General features: G+C 39.6%; 1 protein-coding gene and 1 non-coding gene across 2 annotated transcripts; both read right to left on the bottom strand.

The window, feature by feature from the left end:
• Window positions 1-429: 429 nt before the first annotated feature.
• Window positions 430-19,189, bottom strand: EIF4G2 (eukaryotic translation initiation factor 4 gamma 2). Its single transcript, XM_032490507.1, has 25 exons — window positions 18,995-19,189; window positions 12,487-12,654; window positions 12,107-12,269; window positions 11,843-11,985; window positions 10,336-10,400; window positions 9,934-9,999; window positions 9,134-9,274; window positions 8,284-8,386; window positions 7,450-7,581; window positions 7,296-7,362; window positions 7,060-7,211; window positions 6,581-6,691; window positions 6,298-6,381; window positions 6,106-6,204; window positions 5,712-5,853; window positions 5,453-5,613; window positions 4,940-5,053; window positions 4,213-4,338; window positions 3,969-4,073; window positions 3,668-3,883; window positions 3,325-3,583; window positions 2,812-3,016; window positions 2,446-2,657; window positions 2,237-2,358; window positions 430-1,257 (listed from the first exon to the last, which is right to left on the bottom strand). The coding sequence occupies exons 1-25, from the start codon at window positions 19,187-19,189 to the stop codon at window positions 1,192-1,194; spliced, it is 3,417 nt and encodes a 1,138-aa protein (XP_032346398.1). The 3' UTR covers window positions 430-1,191.
• On the bottom strand, window positions 4,745-4,887 carry LOC116666727. The gene has a single exon (XR_004323626.1). It is a non-coding gene; the product is annotated as a small nucleolar RNA SNORD97 (small nucleolar RNA).
• Window positions 19,190-23,586: the final 4,397 nt, after the last annotated feature.

Genomic DNA, 23,586 nt, shown 5'->3' with positions numbered 1-23,586 from the left:
GCGGTTTCTGGACACATCTTAAACCTCCATGCAGAGCTTCAGTTGGATTAAGGTGCCAATTTTACTGGGCTACTGTGGGGAGAATTTCCTGGGTGGGGCTAGCTACTGAGAATGACAGGATAGCCATGCTTGTCTTGACCATGAGTGTGGTAAACCTCTCAGTTTCATGTATTTCATTACGACGATTAAAAAAATACCACCAAATTTGTTGCTATGCATTTGCAACGTCCCTCATAATTCGTGAGACTTGTGATTCTCAGCACTGCCCTTGAGTACAGGAATTGCAGACTGGTTACTTATAGTAACCTGAGCTAAAGAGGAATAACCACCTTGAATTCTTACCATGAAAAAGAGACCTATCTTGGGAACTTCATAATTTCAAAACAAAAGCTATCAATTCTCATATACTAAAAGTCACACACAACTCTATCAAGTATCACAATGTTTATTGATAGATACAAGTATATAAAATCAGGGCATGAACATGACTTGATAAATTAAGTAGACTTAATTTCAATACTATAATAAGAGGGACCAATTCAAATTCTCACCATTTGTTTCACACCCACAAAAACCACTTCAAGGGCATTTACGATCTCTCAAAACTGATCAGTTTTGTGCAAGTAAACCATGTTTCTTTTAAAAAGACTTGTGCACTTGCCCAGGCTCAAGGATATTAAAATCTAGCACATAAAGCCCATTACTAGAGGTAGAAATACAGGCAATATACTATTACGGCAACAACCATCAATTACAGTTAAGAATTTTTCTGTAACAACCAAATGGATAATCAAATATTGCAACAACTCAAGTATTACTGAGCAAAGTGCATTTCTACAGTATTCAGTGTTGCTATTCAGTTTTCTAACTTAAAACAGCCTATGATAACTGGCAGCAAAGAAGGTCCTTGCAATAGACTGCCTCTGCTTGAGAACTTATGATGTAATTATTGCATGCTGCTAATATACTATCTAAACATTAAAGATACTCCTAAAATATTTGATGGTAGACTATGATTAAGACATTACACTACAAAAAACCTTATGCAGAAGGAAATCCTAACTGACGTGCTTCTGCTTTAAATATTGTGAAAACATTACAGCGGAATGAATTTTCGCAGTGGTTAGGTCAAATGCAGTTACATCATAGCAACAGTATGTTTTGCACAATTTAAGGCTTTGGCTGGTTCTTTTAGTCAGCTTCTTCCTCTGATTCTTCTTCTTCAGCAGTTTCTAGCCAGGTTAGCCACTGATTCACCTATAAATTTGTAATTTGACAAAATAAGCAGTACTTACAAAATATATAAAAACTCTTGGCAGAAAATTTTGATTCTGTGTCAAACGAGCAACCTGCCCGAGGACGAAAGTTTTAGGTAGTATCACACACATTTTATAATTGCAAACAGGCTCCAAAACCTGCATCTGTATAGTCACTAAGTTATTTTAAAGAATGGCTCATTATTTGGACTTGTGGTAACATACAAGCTGTTTCTGGCCAGTTAGCTCAGGTGTCATTCTTTGATACTGCTCCCATTACACTTCTGGACTATTTTTTAACGCAGGACAGTAGCTCCTCCCAGACTTAAATTTCCAACCCTACCGCTGAATTATAGGATCAGATTCCCTCAGGACAGGACTACGGATAAATGCCTGAGAGTGAGCCTCGAAGCCAGCTGTGAACCTTAGGAGTAAAGATACTATAGACTAGTACTTCTCAAAGCCTCACCCCTGGAAAACTAGTATGAGAACCACCTGGGCTGTAGACCACACACAGACCTACTCAATCAGAATGAACAGAATCAGGCCTAGAACCTCCTCCTTTCAAACTACTCTCCAGGTGACTTATGTCCACTGTGTAATTTCCCTGGCAAATTCCTCCCTAGGGCTAGAATTCCAGATGGTAAGATAGAAAATCATGGCATAAGAAGTCAGAAGCAATCTCATCTTTACTAACATTTAAAAAAAAGTTTAAATCCAATTTTGTACAATCACCCAATCTTTCACCTTACCTACTCCTAGGATTGACGTCTTTTATTTAATACCTTTACCTCATTTTGCTGTTTTACCATAGCTTGTAACAGTGCAGAATAGCATGTACGTACAAATTACCAGGGCTTTTCTGCTTTTATTTCAACTTAAGAAAGCTTATTAAAGTATTACCAAGTAAAAAAACAAACAAAAAAAGTAGTACCACGTAACCTGAAAAAGCAGATCAAAATTTTGAAACAAAGATTTACCTGGAACAAAGCCTTGCCTTTCCCCGGAAACTCTTGGGTTATATCTTCTTTCCAAGCTAAGAAAGCTTCTTCTTCAATAATTTCCATGTCATAGAAGTGAACAAAAAAGCGGAGTAACATGCCTAAAAGACAAAATGAAACTCCATTATTTAGTGTGCTGTTTTTAAGAATCACCCCTGACTTGCCACTCTTCTGCTACTGGTCCTCACCTTTTGGGAAGTTGCTGTTGTAGCAGTGCACCTGAAGAGCATAGAGGGCACTGACTTGTAGATCAACGTGATCGTGGAGGAATTTCTGCATTACTGGCTTGAAGGAAAGAAGCAGTTGTTTTTCCTGCTCTAACTGTTCTTTGGAAGGAGCAGAGGAAGAATCTGTTTCATCACTGGGCGGGTTTACTTCACTAGAAATGTACTGTAAGAAGCTGCACAGAAGGAGATCTTATTAGAACCCCAAAGTGAATTTTCTAGCTCAAGAAACAGAAAATTCTTAGTCCTTTGCCTTGTAGACTTTTTCCTAGAAAATAAAACACACGTTAACCCTGTACTGAGATGCAGACAACCATAACTTTATCTTACCTAGTCATTAAGATGTTCACAAATCCTTTATCTACATGAAGTTTGGGAGAGATATTATCTTTAATCCATTTATATATGGTTTGAGGGGATGGATCCAACTTTATTTGCTTTAACAGTTCCTTCTCCAATTTGAGGAGTGGGAATAAGAAACTCAGTCCCTTTCCTTCCAAGATCTCCAACATGCGGTCCTTATTCTGATCAATTTCTGAGGAGACAAAGCCATACCACCATCAGGTAGTTCATTTTACTCAGCTGGTCTAGGTAACAGCTGTACAAATACCCAAACGCACTTCATGTAAAAGAATAGAGAACTAACCTAAGCAAACTCTCAATATTTAAATCCAATGAGAACAATTCAAGCACAACAGTCTCTCTTTATAAGGTGAAGTCTACCTGCAGTGATGCTTATTATCCACACAGGATAATCACACTGACCTGTCCAAATTCACTCAAGGTACTAAGGAATCTCTAAATTTAGTACTGAAACACAAAATGACACCCCCATTCTCTTACCTGGGAGCATTTTCTGCATATTGACCTTGCTTTGTTGGAAAAGCTCTGTTAACCATTCTCGATCTTGTAATTTAGCTAACTGCTGAAGACAAAGTAAGAAGAGAGGAAAATGGGTGCCACTTTCCAGTGGTTGAGCTAGTTCTGAAATGCTCACCAGCTCCGAAATGATAGCACGAGCTGCAAACTGTGCTAAATATGATTTCACTAAGGGGATGTCAACCTCCAGTTTAGGGCACTGGTCCAATACATTCAGGAAAGCCTAAGAAGGAACATATAATACAGTTAGTTTATTAGTTTTCAAATTTTAAAGGGAAGTTCTTACAGATTAAGGAATGTGTCCTACCTGCATGAAGTTGTCACTTGTGGCTATCCCTTCCTGTTTGAGTAAACTGATCAAAGAACTTGCTTTTTCTTTATCTTCATCACTTCTATCTAGTGATAGGATGATTACTTTGCTTAACATCTCAGGGAGAAAGTGTTTAGGAGCCCTCATCTCTCTAACACCATTGACAGCTTCATTCGCATTTCCACTATTCAGATACTCAGTTACAACAGTTTCCTGAAAAGAAAAAAATCCAAACATCTTCAGCATTTTCCTATCTCAAATACACTTTGTAAACTAGACTATGGGATTAGAGACTTACAGTTAGTTTAAGCAGTTCTTCCTTTGATGGTGGTGGCTTTTTACTAGTCTTGGCAGGCTTTTCCTGGATAAGTGGTGGATTAGTTTTGAGACCAAGCTGAGGTGTCTAAAAAATAGCAACAAAAAAGGCATGATTGTTTTTTTTTTAAAGGAGCTTATGAAGTTAGAGGGAAGACACCCATAAAGTCTTTAGACATCCTCAGAAAAGTACTGGAATAGAAAATGTGTCCTACTGCAGTCCATACCTGTCCCAGAGGTGGTGTCTGAGTGCGTGGTGGCTGTGCACTAGGAGGAATCATAGTTATCTGGGGCTGAAGCTTTGGCACTTGATTTTTATTCATTAGGAAAGATTGAGCAGGCCTCAGACTAATCTAGAATTGAAAACAAATCAAAAAAGACATCAAAGTTAATATTCAGTTAGCTAACAGATTAAATGCAACATTCCAACATCCTAAAACTCAGTATACACAAACATGATAATAAAATTTATGGCTTTCTCTCCAATAACTAACAATGTTACCCCATGTTTAATAAGTTTAATTTCTGGCAAGAAAACTAAAGATCTGACCCACACAAAAGTAAGATACTGTTATAAATCTTGTATTTGTATCAGAGTTCTCCAAGGATTAGCATCACTAAAATATTAAAACCCAGAAAATTTAATTAGAGTTCAGAAAGTGTTTTACTTTATTCTTTAACTGTCATTCTATTTACAGGGAAGTCATAGTCACAATCTTGACAACCATTTTCCTTATTCCAAGCAAAGATTTAAGAAGTTTGCCCTCATATCTCATAATCTTCGCTCATAGGACGCTGGACATCCAAAGAAAGAAAAAGAAGTATAGAAAAGAGAGAAAGAAGGTAAAGAACTCCAGCATTAAGTCCTCTTAATAACGCGTCTTTTTATAATCATCGGGCAATAGATTTCTGAATTGACAAACTAAGGTATATAAATAACATAGGCAATTGTACCTCATCTGCATTAAGCTGTCCTTTCTTAGAAAACCGAGGTGGCATATCCTTGGACTGTCCTTGCAGCTGGGATAAGAGTCCCTGACTCTGGTTATGGTAGAGCTGGCTTAGCCCCTATTTCAGAAAGAGAGAAAGAAAGTCTAGATAAAAAGGGGTCCACAAATTATGATAATCAAGTATACCAGAGGGATGAGACCAAGCCATAAGGAAAGTTTAACTGAATTTGCCCAGAGAAAGTAAAAGATGAAACAAGGAAGAATAAAAATCTAACCTAACTATATCAAAGTGATGTGATTTTACTAATACTTTACTAATTTAAGGATAAGCATTTCACCAAGTTTGAAATTAACTGTTGCAGATGTAAATTTGGTTTAAAAAAACACGTCTTTAAGGTTTTCCAAGCCTAAAATATTTGCACTTTAAAAAAACAAACAAACAAAAAAATCCAAAATTAATCTTATACATTGCATGATTTAATACTTGTTGCCGAAATATTCTTAGATGTTTTCTTACCTGGCCTTTCATAAACTTGCCTCCCATCTCCCCAAACTGCGACTGTGTGGGAGGCATGATGTGTCCCCCATGGCCGTTGAAGAGTTGATTTGAACGATGACGCCCCATGGTGGGTGAAAATCTATCCTGGATAACTCCTGGACCAGTACCAATTCCGCTACCTTAAAATACAGACGTGGACAACTCTTTACAACCCTCTGATTAAAATGTTACACTGATTTTTAAAATGTAACCAAACAATTGTTTTGTTCAAAGTCACCTGGCATTTGTCCAAACATATCAGCAAGTCCTCCAAGTGGGTCCCTATCCATTTTCATCCTTGGTGGCATGAACGGTCCCTCCAGAAAGAAGTCACTTCTCATCCCTTGAGCCATGGGAGCAGGAATAAAGACTCCTAGATCCTTCAGAAATAAAATGAATAAACACTTGTTTCTAGACAGTACTGCACATAAAATCAAAAATTTTTACACTGGGGAAATGAGATGTACTTCTGGACTATTATAGAACCGTAATTTCTGTCAAATTCTCAAAGGGGTATACAAGGTATTAAAATCATTAAGCTCACTGGTAAGATGAGATAGCCTAAAACAAGTTTAAGAGTCTTTGTGCTATTATAAACTTAAAACCCACTTGATTAAAAAAGCAAAACTTACTTTTACTGCATCTTGACGGATTTGATTGATCGTCTTTGGTCCATTGTCAAGAAAAGCCTTGCGAGGAACCCAATGGTGTTCTCGCAACTCTACAGTATCCTTTAGTATAAAAATAGTTTTAGAGTTAAGTATTATTTTAATATTTCTAAACAAAGTCAGCTTATCAACATACCTAAAGGAAACCAGCTTTACCTGCAGCAGGAAACGAATCCTCGCTGGCAATTCCTTACTTAACATCAAGGAGCACATTCGGGCAAAGTACTGATCCATTAAGGACTGAAAGAGAAAATAAAAAATACACAATTAGAAGACAGTGCTAATGGCAAATGTATATACTATTTAAGGCTTTAAAAACTTCTAGATATTATAATCAAGGCCAATGACTAACAACAATCCTCTAATCACAAAAATAAGCTGTCTGATTTGAATAAAATTAAGACAAGCTACTTACACTGTTTCTGTCACCAACACATACCTTGGCTCGTTCGTGGTCTAATCTAGGTCCCACTGTCCTCATTATCTGACAGAGGCACTCCAAATCCTCTCCCATATCTTTGAGTTGTACTCTCTTCTTTTTTTCCAAAAGCTACCAAAAGAATTAAAGGCCACGTTTGCAAATCTTTCTTGGTTTAGATACAACACTTTCCCCTAAGTTTGCATTTGCTCATATAGTTCCTATAGTAACCAGCATAGTACTCTTTATCTGGGCTCTGTTGAAGAAATCCCTCCAAATTGAGCAATCTTAACATAAGTAACCACTTCTACGTCTACCTTGCAAAAACACACTGCATACTACCACATTTACAACACTGAATTAAGTTTTGCTGGCAATCTAAAATACTTAGATAGCCTACTAACAACACTCTCAGAAGGCAAATTAATTATAATTGACCCATTTCCCCTAAATGATGTATCCAGTGATCAATGTAAATCTAAATTCCCAACCATACTTACTGTTTTGATGCACTTATGAAGGATAGATTCATGAATAAGATCAAGCTTTCCAAGTTCTCCAATAAATTTGATGTTCCCCAACATCTTGATCTTAGCAATGGCTCTCTGTTCCTCCTCCTCAGGGAGGAGGGGATTTTCACGCTTATCATAGACTGAAAAAAACAAGAATAAAGTCAAACATTCAGAATTACATTGAACATATACAGAACTACCTAGTTTCAAATATAAATTCTCACCATCAACATTTCTGGTTCGGTTTTCAAATTCATCTTGTAATTTGGAAATTAGGAGGCGTCTGAATGTCTATTGGGAACAAAAGACATTTGTTAGGGTTTGTTAAAGAAACTTTTCAAATCAACTTTGAATAGGCAAGCAAACACTACCACTTACTGTGCTTTGCTTCTGTCCTGGTTGACCCTCTGCTGCTGGGCCATCAAAGTTTGGTGCATCTTCTGCCAATCGCAGACATAGCTGAGCATACAGTGAGCTATACTTTGGCTCTTCTAGGGCTTTGTCCACAATCTACAGAAAAAGTCATTTTAAAAACCTAAATACGATGTTATAAAGAAAGTTTTTCTCACAAGTTAATACTTCCGCGCAGCCTTAAGGATCTTAAATCTCAACAGATTTCCGTCAATCAGAGTATTGTAGACAAATTCTCTACACCTCATCTATAATTTGAGAATGCCTCTTATAGGACTTATTGTATAAGCCAAATCAAATGAGGCATGTAAAATGCTTTTAGCACACAGCCTTCAAAGATATAAGTACTAAAATGTTAGCTGTTACAGTATACCAGAAAGTCCAATTATATAGATCTCACACTAGTAAAACTCTCCTGCTTCAGGAATTGAAATTATCTAGATATCAAAACTATAAACAGATGCTGAATCATCCCAGAACTCATTTCCAAGACCAAATTATGGTGTTTTTCACAAAAGGAAAAACAAACCAAAAAAAACCCCCAATAACTTGTTGATACCCCAAGTAACCCTCTCAGCCCTCCAAGCACAGTATAAACAATTTTAAATTCACCTTAAATCTGATACCATTAAAAGTCAGTGGTTCCTTTTTTTAAAAAAAGAAATCACTATCAATCTTCAAATATACATACATCTAACTTACACCTTAGTTTTACGCAGTAACACAAATGTTAACAACAACAAAAATACCCAATTTGGATTAAATATTTTCCTCTTTCAGTTTAGCCAACATTTAACTTACCAGCAGTATGACCCCTTTAAGGATGAGCTTAGACTCTACACCCACATTGAGGAGCTCAAGGCATAGCTTGTCAAACTTTTCAGGAGTAAGCTTATTTAGTATGCTGGGAAAAAAGGAATGAGACTATCAGCCAACACACAGAGAATTATTAAATTGAAAAACAGCTTTTAAATTATGTTCATTTTTCTCTTCCATCACCTCCCCCTTTAATATTAAGACGTATCTTCATACTCATCTAACCAAATGGATGTTGAAATAAACCTGTTATTTAAAATATATTATCTACAAACTACTAAATACAAACAAAAATGACCTACTGTATAACACAGGGAATTTAATAGATCATAATGGAGAAGAATATGAAAAAGAAATCTTTATGTATAACCGAAATCACTCTACTGTATACCAGGAAGTAACACAACATTGTAAATCAACTATACTTCAACAAAAAGTAAATAAAATTTATTTTCTATCTAACTGGGGGGACCCCGAGCTGTAGGACAAGAAAATTTCCTTACATCCTCTAAACCCAGGACAAGAGCCTCCTTGTTATCAAGGCTAGATCCAGGAGCTAAGACCATTATGTTCTGGGCATCACTGGGTTACACACCAGGCATAGGAGATATCAGCACAATAGGCTTGTGGCTTTTAACTCAATGACTGAAAGCAACTCTGAGCCCGAAATACTGATGGGCTGCTTTTCAGTTTGAAACTGTCAACACTGGCATTCATTAAAATACGTACTTGGGGGAGTACCTTCTAACTAATATAACAAACACACAAAAGAAGTACAGCTAATCCATTCTTCCCTCCTTCAAGACAAAGGACAAAACAGACCTAAAAAACTTACCCTCTTACTTTCCTGAAGATTGCATCATGTCGTTCTTTTTCATTTGCGGAGTTGTTTGCTGCGGAGTTGTCATCTCGTCTAGTGCTTCGTGCAGGAATCCATTTCTGAGCGTTTTGCCCTGGGGTTTTCCCCAGGAACTCGCTAGTCAAAGTTAAGAGAATTATAATTAAGACAACTTAAAACACAGCACCCAGTCACGTATCAATTGTCATACAGATGAGAAATCCTTCAAAATAAAAAAGTTTAGGTTTTCTCAACTTCCCTTACAACTAAGCAACTCACAACAGTGGTTCTTAAACAATAATGTGGATCAGAATCACCTAAAGAGCTTGTTGAAAGACTGCTAGGCCCACCCCAGTTTTTGCTTTAGTGGGTCTGGTAAGGCCTGATAACTTGTATTTCTAGCAAGCTCTCAGGTGATGTCAATGTTGCCAATCCAGGAGCCACACCTTGAGAACCAACATTTTCCAATCTCTCATGACTATATTACATGCATACTGGGTTACTACTACAATTTAGCAAAGATAGTAACAGTTAACTTCAGAAAACATAAGTGAAAATAGTCCAAAGAGTAAGAGGATAAACTAGCAGTTTGAGAGCCTCAACTCACATTAGGTGATTTGGCTAAGGAATAATCAAAAGCTGATATTCTAAATTTAGGATAAGCAGCAGAAACCATGCCAGTTAAGATTACAATTCCTGTTATCCCATTGACATAAACTACACGGTTATGCATTTGAAAGACTGTTAACCTAAATTTATTATTTATAAAAGTCATTCTTTTTACATGTTTACTTTACCTGTTGCCAGCAGTCTTGGGATAGTGCTGAGGTGCACCCCTACTTCCTCCTCCGCCCGAAGAAGCACTATTTAAAAAAATTAAAAAAAACTTAAAAAAAAAAGTATACCAAGAACACTTCACTCAAAATGCATAAAAGCTCTCTTTAATTATTCTGCACTTTAGAAAGTACACCACAGATGAAGACTGAACTTGGACCCAAAAGAAACCAATTAATGAATTACATTTATTCTTCAGATGGCAAATGGAAGACAGCGAAAATTTAAGGGCTTTTAAAAAAATGTACATGACACATTATAAATTAACCTTGCAGTACATTAAGTCAGAATTACTTGGAGTGGTTATTGTTTTGATTTTGTGGTCAGTCTTTTCCTAACAGTTGCCAAAATAAATCTACACATACCTGAAACGAGAAGCACCCCCTTCTGCAATCGCACTCTCCACTTTGGCGGCTTGACAACGAAGAATCTTCAAAAGAATAATATTAATGGATGGGGTGGGGAGGGAAGGGGATGGGAGAAATGAAAAACCTAGAATGAGAAAGAGTACCGAAATTAGACACTACTAACATACAGATCTATAAGCCCTCTTCAATTATAATTTATTTCAGAGCCTGACACTGCAGTTGATTTAGCTTACACTGCATTGCAGATCTCATAAGACTGAAAGAGTGTACTCAAAACACAAATGGGCAGTAAAATTTTGTTTATCACCTGGAAATTCCCTTGTCTTAAAGAGCGCAAGAAGAGCCTCCACAGAAACTAAGAACATCTTAATTGCTGAGAACCAATCTTTGAAAAAGCCACATTCTGCTTCCTTCAAAACTGAACACTGAGACCAATACCAGAAAATCTAACTCTTAATCAACACGAGCACATTCAGGGTGAACTGTTATAGTTTTTCATGCGTCCTTGACGAGCAAAAGCAACAGACTAAAGGCTAACCCAAGACTTCCCCACGGTCCATTCCTCTAACCCGGCGCAGAGAGCATGCGGGAGGGCGAAGGACCGGGTGCCCGGCGGCTGGCACTAGGCAGGCGGAAGACCAGGGCACAACATGGCAGCAGGAACCTCCGCCCCATTTTTCCCCTTACTGAAAACAAAAGAGCAGTGGATTCCTCCCACCCAGGCCCGAGTTAGGGAAGTGCTTCCGACAGCCTCCCGCGAAGCCGCTGGGGGCAAGCCTCGGGAAGGAGCGGAGGCCGCCCCCGCCGGCCCAGCGCCCGGCTCTTTGTTCTCCGGGCAGGAAGGCGGCCTCCTTCCCACCCGCCGCCTCCAGCGGGCCCCCTCCCACCCATAAATCCCCGAGGAACTGACAGCTGTCTCGCCATGGCCTCCCCCACCGACAAAAGCACAGAAACCCTCGCCGTGTCTCCCCTCTCCCGTCCAGGCGAGGCCCGCCGGGCCAGGCCCTTCGCTCCCGAACCAAGAGCAGCCCGGCCGCCCCCCGCCGGCCCCGGGGCCTCACACACCTCCTCCCCGCCGGGAGGCCGGGCTCCGGCACTCCTCCGCCTCGGCTGGTCCCGCGCCAACGGCCGGGCCCTGCCTGCCGGCCCGCGTCCCTCCCGGCGGCGTGCGCGCGGCCGCACCACGCTCTCTCCCCGTCCGAGCACACACGCGCCCCAGCCGGCCCCGCGGGAGACGGCCGCCGACAGCCACGAAAACGGCCGGGGGCCGTCAGGGCTGCCGGGTTCCTTCTACTCCGTCAGCAACGGGAAAGGAGAACAAAAGCGAAGAATTTCCAGATGCCGAAGAGCGGAGAAAAAGCTAAAAAGGGGTCGCCCCGCCCGGCTCCGCCTGCGGCCGCCATTTTGTGCCGCTGGAGAAGAAGCGGCCAGAGACGGCGGCCATTTTAGAGCGCTCGGCGGCGGCGGCGGCGGCGGCGGCAGCGGCGGCAGTAGCTTCACTCACCTTCACCGAGAACTCAGCAGCTGCCACCGCAGCTGCCTCCTCAGGATCCGGTTGTCGGGGACGGGGAAGGGAGGGGAAAGGGGAACGGAAAACAAAAAAGGGGAGGGAAGGGGGAGGACGGAGTCGGGACCGGCCTGAAACAGCTCAGAGGAGTTGCTGCTGCAGCCACCACCCGATACTCGCCGCCACCTCCATAGAGCTCCGACTCACTGCTGGCGCTGAGGCGTGTCTGAAGCCGAACTTATCACTCTAGGGCAGCCGAACCCACCAGAGCCACTCCGAATGGCTCCTTCGCCACCCAATCAGCAGCCTGGATGCTGTCCGCCACCAATCGGCGCAGGGCGGCGGGGAGGAGCCACAGGGCCAAGCTCGGTTGCGGCGCAGCCCCGCCGCAGTGCGCAAAGCCATATTCGCGAAGGCTCTGAGTCTTAAGTCAGTGGCGTAAGGCGTACTGAGCGCTGTGGAGATGTGAACCACTTGCGTAAAGTCGTGGAGCTCTCTGAGTCTGCGTTGGTGTGGCTGCCTGGTCTTCCTCCTATCTCTTTGTTCGCAGAATCCGTACCCCAAGCTCGAGTTAAACGGGCCCCCTGCCCCTCTACCTCATTTTCTCAACCGGAGTGTGGGAAGGAAACTCGCCTTTCTACCCGACCAGTTTCCAATCCTTGCCGTATCAGAGCATTGATCTTCCTGGCGCCCTCAAGATTGTCCCTCGCAGGCTGGGCCTCCCTAGGATGGGCCTGTAGGGCTGAGGCCTGTCGCCCCCGGGCGCAGCACCGGGAATCGTTGGTCTCCAGGTGCTCGGCTTCAGCAGCCTTTGGGGAGGGCGGCGGGTAGTAGAGTTCGGGAGACCAGACGGCGCACACGAAAGCGTTGAGCGAGATTCATTCAGCTCCGTATTTATTCCATCCCCTGCAGAGAATGAGAAAGGACTGAAAGGAAGGGGTTTATTGTCTTTACTCCTCACTGGAGAAGCAGCTTTCCCCAAAGGAATGTTCGGCCAGCGGGCAGGGAGGAATACCCAGAATGTACCAGAATTCTTTAGAAGACGTGTTTGCGGAGCGCGGGCGTTTGGAAGGTTTTAATTGCTAGCTCCTGATTTTTTTTTTTTTTTAACACATTGAAGACTGACAGTTGCATATGTCCGTTTTATGTAAGGTCCACCATAACAAATAGGATTAGGCTTTTCAAAGCCGGCAGAACTATTTATACTTCTCAGGTAGTATTTTAAGGGACAGATGCAGTAAAATGAAGCCTTCCGTCGTTTGCGAAATTTTAGCTAAACAAAAATGGAGTCATATTTCCATATACATAAACAACAGAAAATTTCCCATTTTCATTTTGAGCACAATTTTTGATACAATGTGTAATCAAAAGCAAACTGTGTGTGTGCGTGTGTTTTAACATGCATTTCTTTTAAAGAAAGTGTCCGATAAAGGGCAGGATTTTCAAAGTCCCACACTTACATTTGACATGTCAAAACAGCTCTTGGGGTTGAAAACACCTAGTCCTTAATACAATTTTCAAGCGAGGTGCCAGTTTTTCCTAGGACGTTTAAACCCGATCATAGAAGGGTGTGGTGGGGCCCTGAAGGTTTCTAACACAATTCCAACATCTTTAGATCTTTTCCCTATATTAGGCTGATCATGCCCCTTCGTTATTATATTTTGCTACAATTATCGCTGTTAAGTCAATTTTACTTGAACTTTAACAACTGGAAAAGATATTTTCACCCTTGGAGTTAGCTACATGTTAAAGAAAAAAAAGAAGGAAACTATTTTTGGGAAAGATGCAAATTGTGTTTCAAATACAAGTCTCCACTTTGTAATTTTAGGACACTTCTAGCTTCAAAATGACACCTGAATATTTTAAAATAATTTCTGTAGGCCTTCATAGTTTGCAAAAATGCTTTCATATATGTGATATTTTATTTTTACATAATTGCTTTACATTCTTTATGACTGATACACATTAATCTGATAGAAAGACTAGTGTTCAAAAACACTATTTTAGTCTAGATCAAAGAGAATATTTACTGAGCCCTAAAACCTGGATGGTCTTCTAATTGAGAAACTTGAAATTCAATAATTGAGAATAAAGAAGTTTTTCTTAATCTTTCATTTAATCTTGGCTAATTATGAACCCCTTTGCTATGGGGCTTTGCAGGTATGAGTGTATGTGAAAAACTGGGCTAGGAGAAGTCAAGTGGAAATAGGGATAAAGCACAATCTTTACATTACCTTTCAATCAGTGGGAAACATAGATATTCACATTTTGTAATATTTCCATCACATCATGGATGTGTGAAAATTCAAGTCATATGGAATTTAGCTTTTAGTTTATAGAAAATTGAGTTTTAAATACACCCACTTCAATCTGCTAGTTTTAACACTTCCATTTTTTTGTCAGTTTTCTAAAGATTGGAAAACTCTTAGAGTCCTGACTGACTTGTTAACATATATATTTGCTTTATTTTCATTAATCATGTAAAATGCTAGTTATTACTCTAGCATGCAACTGAAGTATCTACTATTCTCTCTGTGCTTAAGGTTTTCCTAATCACACATCTCCAGCTCAAATCTCTTACTAACTTCAGTTCTGAGTTTCCAACAGCCTATTTATCAGAGATGTAGACTTGCAGCCATATTTAGTTTAGGCTGCACAGATATGTTAAACATCTGAATTAGTCGACATTGAAAGTTTAGGAGATTTTTACATACAAATCCCCATTTCTGTCTTTTATGAAAAATCTTAAAATATGGCAATACTGGGTCTAAAATTCCAATAGGGCAACATTCAAGTATAGCTGAGTAGTGACTACCTCATATAGATGTTTTCTTTTCATTTCACCACAGTGAAATCTGACTTGATTCACTCATTTATGTTCCTTTTTTTTTTTTTTAGATATTTGTTCAAATTCAATACACTCAGTATGTAACTGATGATTTTCCTTTTAAAAGGAAAAGGAGCAGACCAGTTAGTTCAGGTATCTTCTCTACCACTTACTGTGTAACTTTGGGCAAGTTTACCAGCTTTCTTCTTAGTTCTGAATCGGTAAAATGGGAATAAATATATTCACAGAGTTGTAAAGATTAAATGAGATAATAAACGTAAAGCACATAGCATAGTCCCTGGTGTAGTAATTACTTAATGTCAGTTACCATATTATCAGTAATATTGATTAGCCAACTGTTTCACAATTTCTTTAGTTTTGCAAAGGATCCCACTATTCTCCTTCTCCTTCTTTTTTTTTTGGTTAATGGAGGCACTGGGGATTGAACCCAGGGACATCACGCATGTTAAGCGTGCGCCATACCCCCACCCCATTCTTCTGTACTAGAAACTTTGTACTTCCTCTTTCCTTTTGATCAGGTTTAACATTCAATTAATTACTGAATACTAGTGTTACTTCCCTCTAAATCATCTTCCTACATTCATCGTATTTCCTATAGTGTCATTGGATGCATGCTAATGTATGCCTTAGTAAATTTTTCTCCTGAATTACTGAAAAATTTCAGTTGTTCTCCTAGTCTTTTCTTTCAACTCTGTAAACTCTTAACTAGTCTTCCTTAAACCACTTTTTCTCCCAACATATTACTATGATGCTTTAAAGAATCTTAGTTCTTCACTGTTTTCTAGTTTGATCTCAACCTTGGGTACACAGTAGAATCATCTGAGGGACCATCTGAAACTCACAATGTCCAGGCTGCATCCAGGACCAGATAAATCTGAATCTCTCAGAGTTGGATCCAGATATCAGCAGCTTTTAAGGCTCTCTAAGTGACTAATGTGCAGTCAAGATTTGAGAAACACTGTAGCAGGTCAGAGTATTATGGAAAATGATAACATTTACAGCTGAAGAAAACCCTAGGAAAAGGAAACTGAGCTCTAGAAACAATAAAGGACTTTCCCCAAGGAGCGGAACAGACATCAGAACCCAGGGTTCCCAATTCATATGCCTTTGCCTGGCTTTCAAACCCTTCATACTCTGGCTCTACCCTACCTCTTCTATGGGCCTTGTTTTTCACCACTCCCAGATACTCAGTCTTCTCTCATAGAGCCAGTTAGGCTGGCATCGCTGCCTCAAAAAATTCATTCCCATTAATGCTCCATTGCTTGCAATTTTGAGGCCATCCTCATTTATCCCCTTTACTGATTCATTCCTGAAGCACAGACAAGAATATTTAAATACCCTGCTCAAAAACCTCAGTAGATTTCCCCTAACAGAATAACATCCGGATCCCCTAGTTTGGCATAAAAGGCCTGTGGTAATCTGGTTTCAGACTACTTCCCTATTCCTGGATGCATCCCTCCTTCATTTTTCATTACTCATAACCTAGTTTTATGGTACTCAAATTTTGCTCCATTATAACACCCATGTTCTATATTATATGACAAAATTTGGTGGTCTTTTTCTATTTGGCAGGAAGAAGTAAGGCTGATGAGTTAATCTACTAATGGCTAGGCAAGGAGTTTGGGCTTAATCTCTGTTTTCAAAGAGTTCACAACCCAGACAAAGAAAAGATACATACAAGGGGAGGAAAGGGTAGAATCAATGCTAAACTGAACAACCAAGGAAGAATCTTGAGGTTTCATAAAGGGAATAATAGGGGCTGAAGCTGGGCCATCCTTCCTTGAATGCCAAAATGATGATTTGGAGCTGACTACACAGGCATAGAAAGTTCTTGAGCTGATAGTAACTCTAGTTAGTTTTGGTCTAAAGCTGATCAGTTTTAATTGATCAGAGTGCTGCTATAGGAAAATTAACTTTGTGGTTTATATAGAATGTTTTGAAAGACAAACCTAGAGATAGGAGATCAGTTAGAAGGCTATGTACTGTATTATTTTTATGGGGCTTATTTTTATCTCCCTCCAAAATCTTAAGGTCCTTGAGATGGGGAAAACTTCTCTTGAATTTCCAACAGAGTTTTCTGCACACATTTGGAGCTGAGAAAATATTTATGCATATTATCTTTTTGACATTTATTCATTCATTTTTCTCTTGGCTTCCATAACTTTATACTTTCCAGGATTTCCTCCTACCTCATTGGCTCCTTCACCAATTCAGCTGTTTTTCCTAGCTTCTCCTCCTCTGCTTGACCTCTAAATACTGAAGTACCAAAGAATTTATTCTGGGCCTTCTTGTCTTTCCTCTGAATATTTTCCCCCTATGTAATTCATCTGCCCTATGACTTTAAATACGATTTATATGATGATGATTTCCAAATTTATATCACCAGCTCTGATTCACTCCCCCCACCCCATGCAAGTGATAGATATATATCAAGTTGCCTACTGAAATTTCCCCTTGGATATATAATAGGCATTTTGAATTTAACATGTTCCGAATAGTTTTTCCTCCATTGTTCACCATCTGTCAGTTGCTAAGGCCAAAAACTTATAAATCATTCTTAATTTCTCTCTGTCTCTTATCTCATAGCCAATTCATCAGAAGTTCTGTTGGCTCTGTCTCCAAAATATCTTAGATTAGTCCCTTCTTTGGATCTACATTGCTGTCACCTGAATCTAACCAACATTATCTCTAGCCTAGATTACTATAATAGCCTCCTAACTGGTCTCTCAACTTCCTCTTGCTCTCCAATACATTCTCTACCCAGAAGCCTGTCATCTTTTAAAAATGTAAATCAGATAACACCACTCTCATGCTTAAAACCCTTGATTACGAATGTACATTATATCCACAGTAAAATCCAAACTTGTCATTGTGGCCTGCATAGCCTTCCATGATCCACCCTTGACAATCTATCTGAACTCATCTCCGACCATATTCCTCCTTGACCTCTACACTTCAGTCACATGGGCCTTTTTTTCCTGTTCTTCAAATATATCCAGCTCATGCAAAGTTTTCTATTCCTCAAACATGCAAAGGCTATGGCTATTTATTTTTCAAGTTCCACTGCCCCCAAAGTTCTTATTCCAGTTTTTACATGGCTGGCTCTTTTTCAAAATTTAGGTCTTAGCTTTGTGAGCTTATGGTCACCTTTTTGACCTTCCCTGATCACCGTATGTAATGTTTCATTTTCCAGGCACCCTATCACATTACTCCACTTTTTTTTTCACTGTCCTTATCATTATCTGAAATGATTTTTTACATTCTTTCTTGTGTATTGTCTGCTTGCCACGTTACGATATAATCTCAATGACAGCAGGAACCTTGTCTGTCATGTTCACTGTGATATCCCTTAGATACAGTGCTTAGAATAGTTCCTAGCATATAGCAGGCATCAACAAATATTTACTGAATACATTCTCTCATTTGAGTCTCAGTACAAGTCATGTGGGGTAAGTAGGGAAGTTATCGTTTCCCCAATTTTACAGATAGGGAAATTAAAAGAGGTAACTTTTCCAAAATACTTCAGTTAGTGTGTGGCAGAATCTCCTACTTTTGCAAGTGCACCGAGCTCTCTCCTGTAGCAACGTGAGTAACCGTAATAGAGATATTCCTTTTTAAAATCACTTTTGCATTAGTTTCTTGTGGCTGCCATAACAAATGTCACAAAGTAGGGGGCTTAAAACAACAGAAATTAATTTTCTTACAGTTCTGGAGGTCTGAAGTCCAAAGTCAAGGTGTTGGCAGGGCCATATTTCTTTTGGAGGCTCAGGAGGAGAATCCATCTCTTACCTCTTCCGGCTTCTGGTGGCTGTTGGCATTCCTTGGCTTGTGGCTACATCTCTCTCTGCTCTGTCTTCACATTGCCTTTTCCTCCATGTGCGTGTGTCACGAAACTCCCTCTGACTCTCTGAGGATGCTAGTGATTGCACTGATAATTCAGGATAAACTCCTTCTCTTGAGATCCTTAACCTAATTATATCTTTTGCTATATAAAATAATATTCACAAGTTTCAGGGATTAGGGCGTGAATATATCTTTTGGGGGCCACCATTCAGCCCACTTCACTGCTCATGGCATTTTAGTGCAGAGCTGAATTCTTGGAACTCTATTTCACAGGCTAGTCTTTACTTGGATCATCATTTATTCATTTAATAAATGTTTGGTGAGCACCTAATGCATGCTGTGTACAGTACTAGAAATTGGGTATACATTGATAAACAATTGTAAGCACTTTACGCTTTGGGTAAGAAAGGGTCTATTAACAATTACATTGGGACAGCAAGCATAAACCAGGACTATACCAGGTAAACCAGCAGGTTGATCATCTCACTTATGATGCAGATTGTTAGGCCAACGGAATGAAATAAATAAAGATCCTGCCTGTTAGGATTTTCCCTTTGCCGTTTCTTTTCCATGTCAAACATAGTGTTGAGTTGGTGAAGCTCAAGGACAGACAGCAGCAGGACTGAGGTGCTCTCATTGAACTTCATCAGCATGGACACCTCTTATACTTTTGGGTTCCAACTTGTAAGCTAAACGTGGGAGGCCCATTTCAGGGCAAATTTTTCTGTATTAGAAAGGCCAGAGACACACTTAAGCCTTAAGGAGAGGATAACTGATGCTTTCAGTCCAATGTACTTCATTATTTTAGAAAAACTAAAGTTAGAGAATGGGTAATGTTTAGTAGTGCAAGAAACACTACTGAAAAGTGATCAAGATTACTAATAGCAACTTAGAGGACATAGTCCTTATGTACAATTCCTAGTATTCCTTTCTTTCCAAAGTAAAAAAGCATATATGAATGCAAGTTACTAAGAATGTTATTATAGGGATAATACTGCATCCATTCTAATTTATTAAATAAGAAAATAATTTGCAAACTTTGGTACTTTACAATTTTTATTAGTTACAACTAAATATGACCAAACAATGCAGTTGAAAAACCATTGTTCTGGAAAATGCAAATTATTGAACTGAAATAGACACTTCAGTGCAATAAGCCAAGTATTGAATCATGTTTTGGAGGGTAGAAAGTACACATGTCCAGAGCATAGATTATATACATTGATAATAATTTATAAAGTGCTCAAGTTTACGCTTTAAACAATGCTTTCATTGAAGGAGAAATATTCTTATTTCCATTTCACAAATGAGGAAACTAAGATTTGAGGAAGCCAACTGACTTGTGCATCTCTACTTTTTTTAAACCTTTATTCCAGGGGTTTTCCTTTACTTTTACTTTATCTCTTAATAGAGTGTTCAGAGTTAAGATAATGTATAGTACTTGTTTAATGCCACTAAACGATTTACCTGAGTCTGAATAATATAATCAAAGCAGCTGTGATGATTAATTTTTCACTTTATATTGCCAAGGCTACAGTGCCCAGATATCCGGCTGAACATTCTGGATGTTTCTGTGAAGGTGTTTTTTAGACGAGATTCACATTTAAATTGGTGGACTCTGAGTAAAACAGATAATTCTCCATTAATGTGAGTAGGCTTCATCCAACCAGTTGAAAGTCTTAATAGAACAAAGACTGATCTTGAAACTAGAAGGAATTCTGCCAGCAGACTGCCTTTGGACTCCAACTGCAACTCTTCTTCAGCCTGCCAGCCTACCCCATTAAATTCTGGACTCACCAAGCCTCCCAAATTGCAGGAGCTGGTTCCTTAAAATAAATCTGTGTGTGTGTGTGTGTGTGTGTGTGTGTGTGTGTGTGTTGATTCTGTTTCTCTGGGGAACCCTAATACAGCAGTTACTTAGGAAACTACTGTGGTCAGGCAGAGATGTGTTCTTAAGAGAAGCTGAAATTAATTTCATTCTCTTACTTTCTTTAGAAAGTTGATAGTTAATTTAAAAAGCTGGTCATTTAAAAAGAATGCCTGATCTTAGGTAATTTTTAAAGCAGAAGTATAGGTATGCAAGACATTTAAACGCTCAGCTATTAGTGAATGATTTTAAAATGCCAGGGGATCTGTTATTTACGCTGTTGTTCTGAAAACCAGTATATATATCTATATGTACTAGAGTGAAATTCTGGTTTTGGCTCTTCTGCAAACTAGTTTGAAAACGTAAGCAAGTTACCTATTTTGTACATTGGAATTACTGAATTTTCCTGGAGATATGCTATATAAATACATATGTATCTTTTCATAAATCTTCTTGGAGTTTCTCTGATGAAAGGAGCATCAATAATGATAAGTACCAAGTATAAGGATGGTGACAATAATCATCACGATGGTAATAATCATGCCTCAGAGCTCTGCAGCACTGTCTTTCTGAGGAGTCCAGGGCGCTCCCATAGCAGATCTCGGTATCTCCGAGGCGGGGGCAGTAAGGGGGAGGTAGTAGTATCACGATTCTACAGCTGATGCAGCTCAGGGACTCTGAGATCTATATTTAGGGTCTTGCCCCTGAAGTTGCACAAGACAGGTTCTAGAAACCGGGATACCCAGTTCTCTTGCCAAGTACTCTCCCGTCTTTTAAATTTGTTTGCCTCCTATGTTTCCTGGACTGGGAATTGAAATATAAAAGAGTGTTCATTTTTACCTGCCAAACTGTAAATTTGTTACATGTGATTGCTCTGGTTTACATAAAAATTGCCCAAAGTGTCGTGGCCATTCTATCAAAAATTTTGGTAGGATGTTTTCTGTGCTCCCAAAGATCATTGAAATCTTAATGACTTACTAAAAATAATATATTCTCACTGGTTGCATAATAATTTGCTTTATAGAAAGAAAATAGTGAGCCAATTCTAAAAGTGAAATGAACCTGAAGATAGTGTGGCAGACCTATACACAACAAAATGAATTTTGGTTGCTATTGCGCCAAATGCTTACCTTTCCTTGGCTATAAATGCACTGTTCTCTGGTTGACAGTTATAACTTATTGTGGCTGATTAGATAAAGGGTGGAGAGAGAGAACATTTATGAGTCACCAAGGAACTCAAAACGGACAGCAAAGATATCATGGCGGACCAGTGCTGAGCCACAGTTACTCAGCACCGTCCCAGAGCACTGCACGTGTCCACTTTCACATCCCTGCGGCTGAGCTCAAAACCTGGCTATGACTCCTCCCCTCGCACAGAAGAGAGAGTACCTATCAGAGTACACAAATCAACAAAATATCTTGGTTTTGAGTGAAGAATGATAAACTAGAACAAAGGATTTTCCTTTATTTTTAGTTAATTCACGGCGTCTTTTAAAATCTTCTTTCCTCTCAAGCATGATTTAAACCAGAACTTTATATTGTGTTTCAGAAAGATTATCTTCTGGATAGACAAACATATAAAAAGTTTTGTTGCCTCCCTGCATTCTTTCACTGTGATTGCAAGCCAGAGATAAAATTCAGCTGGATCTGGGAAACAACTGCAAAGAAACTTAAGTAAGTATATACTGTATATTCAATAATAAATGTACTCAAATCTTTCTGATTACAGTTCACCTTTCTGCATCTCATTGGAGCCAAAGGGCAAACACCTTTGCTGACAAACCACTAAATCAAAGCCAGAGGAGGAAAAAAAGGACCAGAGTCATTTCAAGGTCCAAAGTTATGATTTCTGAGAACTTGGACAGCTAAGAATTTGGGAAAGAGACAAAGTGTTGTTCATTTTTAATTATAGGAAAATAGGAAAATATATAATTTTGACACTATCTGGTAAATTTAAGAGCAAGCAAGACAAGGGAGATCATGATGTATAATTATAAAATCCTCTCAGAGGAAACAGATTATAGGATGATATTAGAAGTCAAAGGGTGAACAATCTTTCCTGGATTCAGGAGTCAATGGAGATAAGCATGGAGGACTATCTACTCCTTTGCCATCATTACCATCTGTAGACCAGACACAGCTCATTGAGAAACAAATGCAGCATTAGCATCTGCTTCATCTCTAAGTTCTTCCTCGCACAGTGTTTGGCACACTGTGGTCACTTAATAAACATTTCCTGAATCATTAAGTTTGGTGGCAGTAACACAGACCTCTCCCTAGTAAGGCCATGGGCCAACTCATAGTAACAATAGTTAACAAACACTAAGCGCTTACTATTTTGCAGAGTATGTTCTAAATGTTTTACGTGTGTACCCAGCCCTAGGAGGTGGCTGATACTATTCTTTCACAGACAAGGAAGCTGTAGTACAGAGAAATGAGTATGTGGTAGAACCAGGATTTGACATTGGGCTGTATGGGTTCTAGAGCCCAAAAGCTATCCCACCACTGAATACTGCCTCAGGTCAATAAAGGGCCCCAGGGCAACTCCATGCTAAATTAAACCAGAGCTGGGTACCTGCCTGACCTAAGAACCAAGAAGAGGAAGTGTGCCACTAGGCTAGGGAATTACTCTAAATATCAAGAGTTGACTGATACTATGGGAAGTAGGAAGGGCTTCTGCTAGTTTACAGAGTGGAGCAAACACACTCACTCATAGAAGAAGGAGGAGTGGGGGCGAGGGGAAGAGAAAGGGATGGCGGGACAGAGGGAGGAGAGAGAAGAGAGAAGCAAGGGCAGGAGGAGGGGACAGCTCAGTGGTAGAGCGCACACCTAGCATGCATGAGGTCCTCGGCTCAATCCCCAGCACTTGCATCAAATAAGTAAGTAAAATCTAATTACCTCTCCCCCAAGAAAAATAAAACAGGAGCCAAGGACAAGAACTGGCATGGGGGAGGGGCAGATGGATACAGGAGGCCAAGACTCAGAGCATGCTTGAATTCAGGGAGTTTTGAAGCCTCCCCTTAATTCCACCCCTTAAATTCAGCAGAATTGTTCCTCTTGATCAGAGGGAAAATATAAATACTAACAAGTAATAATAAACACATTTAAAAAAAAACACACAAACCTTTCTCAAACCAATCCTTTATGATAGGAAAAACTAGAAAGGGAGGTGACTTGGAGTTT

Source organism: Camelus ferus, chromosome 10 (genome assembly GCF_009834535.1).
Source record: "Camelus ferus isolate YT-003-E chromosome 10, BCGSAC_Cfer_1.0, whole genome shotgun sequence".
Lineage (NCBI taxonomy): Eukaryota > Metazoa > Chordata > Mammalia > Artiodactyla > Camelidae > Camelus > Camelus ferus.
This window is presented reverse-complemented; position numbering and strand designations above follow the sequence as displayed.